This window comes from Rhinichthys klamathensis, unplaced genomic scaffold (assembly GCF_029890125.1).
Source record: "Rhinichthys klamathensis goyatoka isolate OS25496 unplaced genomic scaffold, OSU_Roscu_1.1 h1tg000127l_1, whole genome shotgun sequence".
Lineage (NCBI taxonomy): Eukaryota > Metazoa > Chordata > Actinopteri > Cypriniformes > Leuciscidae > Rhinichthys > Rhinichthys klamathensis.
In genome coordinates, this window is record NW_026606664.1 from 4,926,161 (window position 1) to 4,938,764 (window position 12,604).

Sequence of the window (12,604 nt, forward strand, 5' to 3'; positions counted from 1 at the left end):
TTTACGTTGTGCCCCGCTATCCCCTATATTTCCTTTCCCGGTTGATACTTTGCAAACTGATTGTTTCTGTCGTTTGTTTAAAACTTCTATCTAAAACAGCTGTTTAGTTTAGCGATTTACATCTCATCTCGCACTTTATGACCGAATAACTGAAGCGTCATGCGGAAATTCGCGCTCGGCTTGCAGCTTCTGTGAACATAAACCCGCCTACTTTGATTTAATCTCCGACTCAAACATTGACATTGACGAGCGCTGTTAGTCTGCTGAAACCGCTCGGATGAGAAGGTCAGTTGTCATCGCGATGTTTAATATCCTTGCAGCACCAAATTAGAGTTAATATTAGGCAATTATTTCACAACTTTCATTATACACATAGAAAAATTACAGAGGCCCGGACCTCAGGGACCTCAATTGTGGGTATACGACCCTGTCCCTATGCACAAATTTATAATTTACTGTATTCTCCAGAAAATAAGTTGGACCTGAGTGTGTAATACTTTGTTGCGTTCTTGAGGCGTAGTAGGCCTACTTCCCCTCACTCCACAGCAAATCCTTAAATTAATGGTATTCAGAACAAAACAAGAATGAAAAATAATACTATTAATAGATAATAATACAAATAATAATAGTATACAGACAACATTTATTTAAAACATCAAGTCTAAACGAATTAAGTTGAATCGAAACTGAAACTGCAGACGTTGGGCTCGTGCATCTCTCATTCGGTCCAAAGTTTCCATATTTGCGATGTAGCCTAACATTTGGAAGCTTAACTATTTATGTAAAGAAAGCTTCATGCTTCAGTCCCAATATAGGCCTACACGTATCAGCATCTTCACATTTGGAGAAATGAGATTGGAACAACAGCAAGTCGACAGTATATGATTGACCGTCTCTGCCTTCATAGTGTACAACAGACAAATTAAATTAAGCAGAACTTTTTATAAGTTCGGTGAGTATTTTATTTTGATAATGAACAGGTTTTGATGTCAAATTAGCAGTGCTAGAACTGACATATTGTGCGCGCACATGAGACGCCGGCGCGAACACTTGGATTTTTCCTCAGCAGTGGTGTGGTCATACAGATAAGAGTACATCATTCAAAACGGCAAAGTGTCTATTTTTTATTTGTGTATACATTAAAAATGACTACAAAATGTCATGCCTTTTAAAAATAAAGAACACAACAGGATGCGCGTTCTGCCGTCTCTGTCTCCTTTGTGGCGCACGTGCCCAAAAATCGACCAAAATACAGCGAATACTTGACGCACAGACATAAGAAATATAGATAGAATATCTATCTATATAAACCTTTAAGAGCCTACTTTTTTATTATTTGACATTAAATGCATTATATAAGTCACTTTGGAATAAATAGCAAGTTTTTAGATGCTAAAGAAAAGATGACTTATAGTCGGGAAAAACGGTAGGCTGTTATAAATTATTTCGCGGACCCCCTGGCTATAGTTCACGGACCACCAGGGGTCCGCGGACCCCACTTTGAGAACCACTGGTCTAGAATATTTGCTCCAAAACTATGTGAGAATCATCCTGACTACTCATTCAGATAAGTCAATAAAGTCTTTAGAATGTGTATGACGTGTTTTGTTTGAGAAAGCTTTATGCGAGGAGGCGTGATCTCTCATTAATATGTATGCATTTCACACCTGAGAAAGACAAAGACCCTCCCATAATGGCCCAATTAGGTGCTATCAGGCCATATCAGTATGAGGAGCCTTGCACAAAGAATGGGGAGATTTAAAAAAGAATGGCTTTTAGATTGTTTGGATTTATTTACAACACAACATAATCCAAAGATACACAACAAAGGACAAAAAAGCACATTAGTAAACACACTGATCTAAAGACAGAGGCTTGCACAGTCACACAGCATTGTCCCATTCCTGAAACATAGTAGGCCTACATACCTGTCATTTCCAAGGTGTTTGATTTTTCATTACAGTCTCCTCTGAATGTTGAAGTCAGCAGGACTGATATCAAGAGAAACTATATGGCTGCACGACTTTGGGCATACATTGTAGATTTTTTCTGGTTAAAATAGCTTTTTAATTATATATATATATATATATATATATATATATATATGTATATATATATATACACACACACACACACTGCTTAGAATTAGAAGTGAACACATCCATGCTAAAGTTGACTAAAAAGAGGAATAAAAAATCTTAATGCCTTAATTAAAAAATGAGGAAAACTCCAACCTTTAGGGACATGAATAATGTCCCTGAATTCTTTGTGAATGAATATTGTATCGCAAATAATTAAATGTTCTTCTTTAAAATACAGGGTGCATACTTCTGGACACTTCTATCCCCAGAAACTCCTAACAAAAGCTGATGTCTATATTTTAAGGCTTATTTGATGCTTATTTGATTTGAAAAACTTTATCCAAAACTAGTCAACGAAATTTTGTCTTTTATTTCGTCTGTAACAGTGCGTTCATTCATTCATTTACACACACACACACACACACACACACACACACACACACACACACACACACACACACACACACACACACACACACACACACACACACACACACAGAAACATGATTCACATTTAAACAGTATGCTATGTTTCCGTTTACTGACACTAACGTTATTCTATATCGCGATTAGAACAAAGCACAAACATAAAACACTTACAGTTCTCAGCAGAATCTGTTGCTCCTCCTCGAAGTGAAAATAAACCAGCACTTGTTCTGTGGTAAATGTCCCAGGATTATTCCTCATAGCCGCGCAAGACGAATCTTAATCTGACTAAAAAATATAGTGTGTTTACAGCATTTGGCATTTATCTATTTTGCAAATGGCCTCAACACATTATCTTATGAATAGCGCGCTCTGCGAGTGGGTGTGAACAAATTAACGATAATGAGCTGAGACAGGAGAAACTGTACTTCTCTTTAGTTTCATACAGATTACACTGCAGGAGAATATTTGTTTTAAATGTGAATTGTTTTATTTAAAAGTAGAAATTTAAAGCATTCTTTAGACGTATGTTTCATGTTTGTATGATAAGTATTAGCGGAGTTTCCGTTCATTTTCCAGACATGTTTCAGAAAGATTTTTGCGGAGATAGAGTGAGCTGAATGCGCACCCTGTTTATTTTATTTATTTATAAAAAAAAATACAAGGTTTTGATGTTAATGTGAGTGTACACAAAAAAAGAAGACCCTCTATAGTTTATAATCATGTATTGATTTTATTTATATGACCATAAATGACGGAGCATTTAAAAAAAAACAGCAAAACGCGCGGGCGCGTTCTTGGTCCCCAGAGGGTTAAGGTCAATTATTCATAATATACATAAGTTCAGTGTTTATATACACTACCGTTCAAAAGTTTGGGGTCGGTACGATTTTAAATACTTTTAAAAGAATTCTCTTCTGCTAACCATGGCTGCGCTTATTTGATTAAACATACAACAAAAATCGGTTATAGTATTCAATATTATTCCAGTGTAAATCAGCTGTTTTCTGTGTGAATATATAGTAAAGTGTCATTTATTCCTGTGATCAAAGCTGAATTTTCAGCATCACCAGTGTCAGTGTCTTCAGTGTCAAATGATCCTTCACAAATCAGTATAATATGAGGATTTGATGCTCAAGAAACATTTATTAGCCTATTATTATCAATGTTCAAACAGTTGTTGGTCTGTCAGTTGTACAGTTTTTTTTTTTTTCTTAGGATTCTTTGATGAATAGGGTTAGGGTTAGAATCTTTTGTAACATTATAAATGGCTTTACTGTCACTTTCGATCAAATTAATTATTCCTTGATAAATAAAAGTATTGATTTCTTTCCTCAAAAAAATAAAAATAAAATTCTCACTGACCCCAAACTTTTGAACGGTAGTGTATTTCTTCATGTAATAGAGTTGTCAAATAAAACAATATAATTACTTTTAATAGGCCTACTTTATTTGAACCAATTATATTGCCTCATTTGTAATATGTTTTAAGTCATACTAAAGGCAATTGTTCACTTCTGATCTATCTTTATGACCAAAAAATACATAAATAAAATAGTCGACACTGACAGCCCTAGTTTTGAACATTTGAACATGAACCTACATTGTTTTGCATTTTGTGACTAAGACTATTTCCATGTCTTATATTTTTTCATTGTTGATTTCTTAAAAAAAATAGGCTATTAAAATACTTTCTTGTCACTTTCTCCTGTAAACAATTTTGTGATTAGTTTCATATTGTGTATTCGCCCATTATGGTCATCTGTGTTAATTAAAATTATTTTCCACCTTCAAAAGTAAAAACTCAGAATGACACAGTCCAGAATATTATGTTTATAGATTACAATTAATGAATTTATCTGTTCAACTTTAAAGTTGTTGGTAATAATTGTGCAAAAAGTTGTGACTTTGATAGGCTATAATTTGCATATTAGTCCTCATATCCAGTAGAAAGTGAATATATATATATATATATGTTCGTAAACCATTCAGAGATGACATTAATGACATACACAACTTTGTATACAATACAAAAATTTGTATCAATGATATTTTCAATGTCATCAGAACACAAGAAAATAATGATTGATTAGAAAGATAACAAAGAAAAGATAAGAAAAGCTGGGGGGGGGGTAGATATTAATTTATTGTGGTGCGACGTTGGAGTCACGCGTTGGTGTCACGCGTCTGTGGTGCGGCGTGCTGTGGTGTGACGTTGGTGTCACGCGTCTGTGGTGCGGCGTTGGTGTCACGCGGCTGTGGTGCGGCGTGCTGTGGTGTGACGTTGGTGTCACGCGTCTGTGGTGCGGCGTTGGTGTCACGCGGCTGTGGTGCGGCGTGCTGTGGTGTGACGTTGGTGTCACGCGTCTGTGGTGCGGCGTGCTGTGGTGTGACGTTGGTGTCACGCGTCTCTGGTGCGGCGTGCTGTGGTGTGACGTTGGTGTCACGCGTCTGTGGTGCGGCGTTGGTGTCACGCGTCTGTGGTGCGGCGTGCTGTGGTGTGACGTTGGTGTCACGCGTCTGTGGTGCGGCGTGCTGTGGTGTGACGTTGGTGTCACGCGTCTCTGGTGCGGCGTGCTGTGGTGTGACGTTGGTGTCACGCGTCTGTGGTGCGGCGTTGGTGTCACGCGTCTGTGGTGCGGCGTGCTGTGGTGCGACGTTGGTGTCACGCGTCTGTGGTGCGGTGTGCTGTGGTGCGACGTTGGAGTCAAAAGTCGGTGTCACGCGTCTGTGGTGCGGCGTACCCCTTCTGTCACGTAAAAGTACACGACTGTCGACTTCGGTAGGTTATCCGTGACACTATCCACTCGCCATACCCCACACCACTAATTCTAGCCAAACGTATAATACACACGCACCCCACACCACTACTAAACCTACCCTAACCAACCATGCGTATCCTATGCACGTAAAAACTCATTTTCGCGTATAAATTACACGATAAAAACACTGCGTGCTATAGAGACGCATTTAGTGTGATCGGGTTGTTCACTCATATGTACATCACAATATGGAAGAAATGATCGAAAGCAACTTCAGTTACATGTTGACTTTAAGGACCTGGATTTTACAAAAGGCTAACATGATGGAAGGGGTTATTGGGGAATAATGAAAAGCTTAAACATTTTACAAGTAGCATTAGCACAAACAGTAAAAATGGCAACACCAACTCAAACCACAGTAGTAAAATTATTTAAATTTTACCCAATTTTTCACTTAATTGGGAAGTAATATGGTTTAAATTTTTAATGTCTAAGTGTGATTTTAGTATTTTATCTAATATAGACTATCTTATTTAATATACATACTGTACGATGAGGGCATGAAAATGTACTGCATAACTAGATGCTAATGGTCTCTTGGTGCTTCTGTAGACGAGCATCTCACAGATATGATTTGCAATTGCCCTTAGCACTTAGATTATGTTTTATGGCATGGTTTCAAAATAGATTAGTGAAAGTGTGTGAATTTATGTAGGTGGAGGGGGCATCCTTTGTATGGTGACCTGTATTTAAAAGCACTCCAAAACCATAGAGAGAAAGCTGCCAGAGACAGTGCAGTTTTTGTTGGGGCTTTGAAAGTGTTCTAATTTGGCAATCTAATCACACGCTTTCCAACAGAGTTTTAAAACAGGTGCTTAAAAGGTGTGCACAGAGCTTTATAATCTTGCTCCACGGTAAATTAGGCCTTTAAAATGCTAATTGGCACTCACCTTCGCTCAACTGGAACCGAGTGTAAACCATGTCATATTGTATGTAAACTTGGAGCTGCAAAACTGTTCAATGAAACTATGAATTGTTTCATGCTCCACTTGCTTCCACGAAGGCAGGTATCCAGGAAACCACTGCCATAAGCCAATGCCTGGTTTCTGCAACTTACCAGGAGCTTTCACCTGCAAATTTAAGTGCCAAGCAAACTCTCAGAGGATTACAATGGCGTATCTTTGTTTTGCATCCCAGCAGGCACTCTTAAAGATTAGAGGCGATGCTTGCAGGATAAACAACAAACCAGTTGGAGCGTATGTTTGGGCCACGGGCGGCTCATTGAGGATGCAGCACTCGTATTGCGTTAGCATGCGCGCATGGACTTTGGGAGAATGTTGTAATTTAGGTCTGCAAGAAAAGCTCAGTGGGTTAAACAAATTAGTACAGAGTTGTCATGTGAATGGATAAGAGTAAAGATTTATCAGTTAACTAATTTGGACAAACTTACCAAAAGGCTAAAGGGAAATCATTGGGAATTTAGATATAAATGAAGGCCTGACAAGTTCCATGCATTATGATTTGACTGCTCATAAAACAATTTCCACACTAGAACTTTAAATCTCTAATATGGTAACAGCACACAAGAATTTATTTTTGTTTTCACGCCCCATTAATTTTCAAACATTAACATGTACACACTACTTGTGCTTCTTGCCTTAAAAAGCTGGAATAACGATCTCTAGTGGTGTGCTACTGACATCTAGTGGTGTTTACATAAAAATATGAGCCTAGTGTCCTACTACTGAGTCTAACTAAACCATGGGGTGTCTAATCCTGCTCTTCGAGGGTCACTGTCCTGCAGAGTTCAGGTCCAACCCCAATTAAACACACTTGAACCAGCTAATTATAGTCTTACTGGGCATATCAGAAACTTCCAAGCAGGTGTGTTGAGGCAAGTTGGAGCTAAACTCTGCAGGACAGGGATAACTGAACTAAACCATAGAATGTGACTAAAGATAAAAAATGATGAAGTAAATGGTTTTCATAACACAGTGTAACTAAACTTAATAGATAAACCAAAAATTAAAACACTGCCTAAACTAGCATACAAAAAAGCAGCAATGCATTATATGGTGAACTCTAACTGATATTTTTAGATGGAACACAGTATGTGCTTGCAAGAGACATGGACACACCTGGACTGTTCAGTCAGACAGGGCATTAAAGAGAAATAGGACGACAGCATACAACAGCGAGCACCCTTATACAGTGCTAATTATGTGAGCTACAAGCTAACACTAACTGCAGCTACTGGTTAAAAGACTTTTAGGGTACATTTATGCGACACCGATGTACTAAAATGGAAAAGTTTTTCCTTCGCATTTTTTCGTGTACAGACGACAATGTTGTCTAAATGATGCAAGTTCACACGGATCTGTGAAAACGAGTGAACGATTAATCGCAATTACCATGTAATCACACTTTAACCGATTTTGCTTATCGTGATTTCGAAATCGCGAAGGCTACGATTATCAGCTTGTCATTGATGTATGGCTCGGTAAACGCTGCTCCATCTGAAAGCACTGAGTTTGAGTCACTTATAACTTGCATTTGAAAAAGATGAGAAGCATTTATGAACCTTTTATCCAACAAAAGACAACATTTAATAACATGCTTTTACTCCCAACTCACCTCATATCGACAGTTGAGCATCCTTCTGTGAGATGATGCCCGATAGGGATTTCCTGAAGTGATGTGTGTTATTGTTCTTCCGCGGTGGGGCATATTTGGCGTGTCTGCGTGAGACGCCCTCTGGCGTAACGGTTTTCAAAAGTTTGCGTTTTCAGGCCCCCAAAATGCAGTTGTCGTGTAAATGAATGGCCAAAGTGCATAAAAAGTTTTTAGTTGAAAATGGTGTCGTGTAAACTGGCCCTTAGTCAAATGGTTTCAATATCACTTACATGTTTCCTGTGTTGGTGCGTAAGTCAAACCTTCTGGCAAAGTAGGGGTTTTTTTTTTGGTAAACTTTCAGAACACTGATGTTCATTACACCTACAAGTAAGCAAATGATTGCAGCTACATTGATAGTAACACAAAACTTGATTTAAGTAAAAAGCTCTCCAATAACTTTCTTCACAGTCTTTCTCATTGCTAGCATGTCAAACAGGTGTTCCGAATTACATTCTGTCAGATTTGAAACACTGCCCCCTATGTGCAGTAAAGTCCCAACTGTGTCTCTTCTTTTGGACCTGAAGTGACCCATAGCCCATGTGATACGAATTTTACAGGCAACGACAACAGTCTCTGTCTGTAAACTTTTCTGAGCTAAATTTAGCACTGGGTCAAACAACAAGGTTGCTTAGCTATTGCATACATATTATATAGCATGCAAAGACATTTGTAAGCCATAGAGAACATGATATGTTAAGCAAACAATATCAGGAGCGAGAGATGAATGGACTAGAATGAAGGGACAAAAACAGAGGTGGGTCTTCTCAGAGAAAGTAGAGCAAATCACTGTTGACCTCAAGATCACCCAGAGGACCCGGTACCCAAATATTACAGCCCAAAGTTGAACAAACACCCAAATCCCTATATGTGTTAGTGCGTGCATTTATTTATACATCTTCAAACGTCCTCCTTCTTTGGGCCATGACAGGTGCCCCTCAGCTCCACCTGTCCATCCTTTTCCACAGCCACATGGTGGTGGACAAATCCAGAAAGGGATCAGTCATTCAAGAAATGGCATGCTGAAGTGCCACGGGGCCACGGAAGATCTCTGGACACCGGATCAGACGCAGCTGCCCCCCGGCTGCTATTTTCACTCAGCTTAAAGCACCATGGGCAGCCAGCATCTATGCCATGGACTACCCACAACAACCAGTCTGCCTCTGCACGCCATGAAGTCCACTGCAGGCGAGCGAGGGCTAACTCATGAACATCCTGCACACGATACCCAGAGCTTACCCTCCGACCCTGATGAGCTCGACAGCAGCAGTGACAGTTCGGAGAAATCCACCGGGAGCCCAACGCGGGGCCACAGGGAGGCGGGGAGACACAGAGGAGGCCGTAGACTCTCAGGGGTTAGTAAACAACGGCAGGCAGCTAATGCTCGGGAGCGAGACCGTACACACAGCGTCAACACCGCCTTCACGTCTCTACGCACCCTCATCCCCACGGAGCCGGCCGACAGGAAGTTGTCGAAAATCGAGACTCTGCGATTGGCATCAAGCTACATTTCACACCTGGCCAACGTGCTTCTGCTAGGGGAGGACTGCAGGGACGGGCAACCGTGTCTAAAATATCAAAACATCTTGCAAAGCAACACCAACCTCAAAACCCCACCAGTACGACCCATCTGCACCTTTTGCCTGAGTAACCAAAGGAAAATGGTGAGTCCTTGAAGGTGGCGAAACTATCAACTTCTACCTGTTGAGTCTTTAAAGGTTGGGCTTGCCTGAAAATGTCCAGAAATTGTGGCATATATTTGCATGCCAAACTTTATTGGATTTCACGTTACTTGCCAGTAGTATTGCAAATAGCTTTCCTTGAATTGTCCTCTTAGCTGTTTAACAGCAATAACGCATGCCTGTGTATTTCACACAGAATTGTAAACTGATATGATAAAAATTGTGCATGTGTGAATTCTAACACCTTTCAATTATCATCTACTTCTGCAGCTTAGAGACGGGGAAAAGCAAACAACTGCGTGACAGCAGAAGTTCTCTGACTGACTGCTGCTATGTACAAGCTCTCAACTTCTGAATGTTTACATGTATAGAGACATCGCCTTGCACAGAGACAAGACTTTCTGCTGTATGTTTTTTTTTTTTAAATCTCTGAGGACAGACAAAATGAGCGACAAGAAGAGAGATCTTCTTTAAGAGATTCTTGAAGAATCTGCACTTTTTCTGCATTTCCGATAAATGTGTTGCTTCTGCATGTGTGGCCACCTTATCAACTGTGTATTGGTTAATGTAACCGGAGAATATGTGTAATGTTGCACCTGGTGGGAGGCTATTTCAGTATCAGATATAGTAAGCTACACCATCCCTTGCCTTAAAAAACAGTCTTGTGTCTGCCTCTTGCATGTCACATGATGGTAACTGAAACCTTGCGGTTTGCAGTGGTCGCTGTCAGTACAACGACAGGCAAAATCTCATCCCCTCCCTCTTGTCTCCACATCTAAGCTGGGACCCCAATCCCAACATGGGTCTCAGGAGACTGCACACAAGAATCTAACCTCAGCACGAGAACTTGGGTTGGGCAAAACATACTAAATATTTATTAGAAAGTTCAAGTGGCGCGACTGAATGCTAAAGGTGGAAGTATTTCATAATGAGAACATAATCTTTCATGTCTTGGGAACAAGGTACATGATCCCTAACACGAGCCTTGGTGTCATGACCCTGACCTCAAATATGATATAGACTTGTCTCAAATGCTACCCGCAGTCCTTACTGTCTTTCTTTGAGTCCACAGTTTGGTGACGTAACGCTCGTTCAGACTGTTGTGTAGAAGCGCGCACCAGTGCATGCTCAGGGAAATGGGTACAACAAGGTCGCACTGCAAACACAAAGGAGACGCTTATTGAGATGTTTATAAATCATATAACACCAAATTCGGTCTTGTGGATTTCATTGACATTGCGTGAGAGAAGGCCATGTTACCAAAAGTCCAAATCACAATACATCTTGGGCCCTGTTTACACCTGGTATTAAGGTCACCTGGTATTGGTCGATCTTATCACAAGTAGACGAGGGAGACACGTACCTGTTTACACCTCTCTTTTCCTCTCCACTTTCAACCACTTCTGTCCTGCCTTCTTCGATAGAAGGGTACATAGGCGGGTAAATGTATTGGCTTTTTCAGATTTTTCGATCTAATGGACAAAATAAGCTAGAGCAAATTACATATGAACGCGCCGGAGACGACAGAAAAACACACGGACAGCATCAGCTTTCGTTTCTGCACTGACAGCCGCAAGATCACATCGAAGGCTGTGTGTGTTAGAAATCAGGAATGGTGAGAACACATTGTGATGGGTTTGTTTTTTGTCTTCAAACCAAGCTTGGGTCTTCAGCCGACAAAGTTGAAATCCCGCCTGGCTAGCGCGCTTACCATAATGTTTACAAATTAGGTCAGTAGGCGCAGAGCAGGAGGTCTTTTGTGGCTGTTCAAACCCAGAGTACCCCCCCACCACCAAAGTTCATTATTATAAAAACATATTTATAAAAAGTCTTTGACTTTGAAAAGTGCTTAGTGCCACGTCAGGGTCTAAGCAGACGTACAGACTTGTTCTTTTGGAGTCTGAGCACTGCAGGTATTTGGAAATCGAACACAATTTCAAGAGCATTTGCAATTTATCGATTTCACATCTGGAAGAGAGGTTAGGTCTCTGAACAACACGTACGCACAATGGAGAAAAGATATGAAGATCAAATGAAGGACAGTTTCTACACAACATTTTATTAATGAGGCCCTTGTCAATTACACAAACATTCTCCACAATTGTATCTCCTACAAACATGCAAATAACTATATGAGAATTAATTTGCACCAAATGGAACCAAAATATGAGAGATGAGTAGCTGGTAATTCCCCTGGTTCTTCAATTCCTCATTGGCTATTGTTAACTGCAGCGGTTTTGCTTGTCGAAGTGTGCAAGACTTAAGGGGCAGTTTAATTCAACAATGGTTTTGGGGCAGGGGTAGGCAAGTTCGGGCCTAGAAAGCTGCTGTCCTGCAGTTTGGCTCCAACCCTGAAAAAAACCCTCACTTGCCTGTAGCCTTAGTAATCCTGAAGACATTGATTAGCTTGTTCAGGTGTGTTTGATTAGGGTTGGAGCTAAACTCTGCAGGACAAAGTGTCTCTAGGACCAAACTTGCCTACCCCTGGTTTGGTGGAAAGGTCAACAAGCTTCTGGCTTGTAGCGTGCACTAGGCTCAAGTACACCACTGAATCCTCACATGTGCTGAAACTTTTGTTGTATGGTTTACATTAACAGAAGAGGAATCACAAATTTGAGCCTAACATTTACTGTGATTAAAATTTAGTATATTTTCAGATTCTGCACCTGCGATTTTAAACATTTAAGAGTTTTACTTTTGTAAAAGCATCAAGATGAGCATAGCCATTTCTAATCCAAAATGTTTTCCCATGTGTCTTGCACAAATCAAAACTTCCGCTTGTAAGGTTTTCCTGTATTTTTGGAGACTGTGCATGACTTCTTGCATTCACTTTGTGAAAATGGAGGTTTTTTTTCCTTTTACTAAAGATGTGCAACCAAAAAAAAAGTGCAATGAAAGTACCACATATTGTACTGGAAATACTATGACATGGCTTTTGTAAGTCATTTGTAATTGTATTTTTCCCCACCAAAATGAAGGTCAA

The 12,604-nt window shown here is 40.1% G+C and overlaps 1 protein-coding gene across 1 annotated transcript; it reads left to right on the top strand.

Annotated features, from left to right (window-relative positions):
- The first annotated feature begins 8,826 nt into the window (after positions 1–8,826).
- On the top strand, positions 8,827–10,777 carry si:ch211-246m6.4 (transcription factor 15). The gene is made up of 2 exons (XM_056256623.1): positions 8,827–9,603; positions 9,892–10,777. The coding sequence occupies exons 1-2, from the start codon at positions 9,052–9,054 to the stop codon at positions 9,922–9,924; spliced, it is 585 nt and encodes a 194-aa protein (XP_056112598.1). The 5' UTR covers positions 8,827–9,051; the 3' UTR covers positions 9,925–10,777.
- Positions 10,778–12,604: the final 1,827 nt, after the last annotated feature.

Coding starts and splice junctions, on each gene's coding strand:
- si:ch211-246m6.4 (XM_056256623.1), top strand. CDS start 9,052: ATGGGCAGCCAGCATCTATGCCATGGACTACCCACAACAACCAGTCTG. Junction 9,604..9,891: donor TGAGTAACCAAAGGAAAATG/GTGAGTCCTTGA, acceptor CTACTTCTGCAG/CTTAGAGACGGGGAAAAGCA.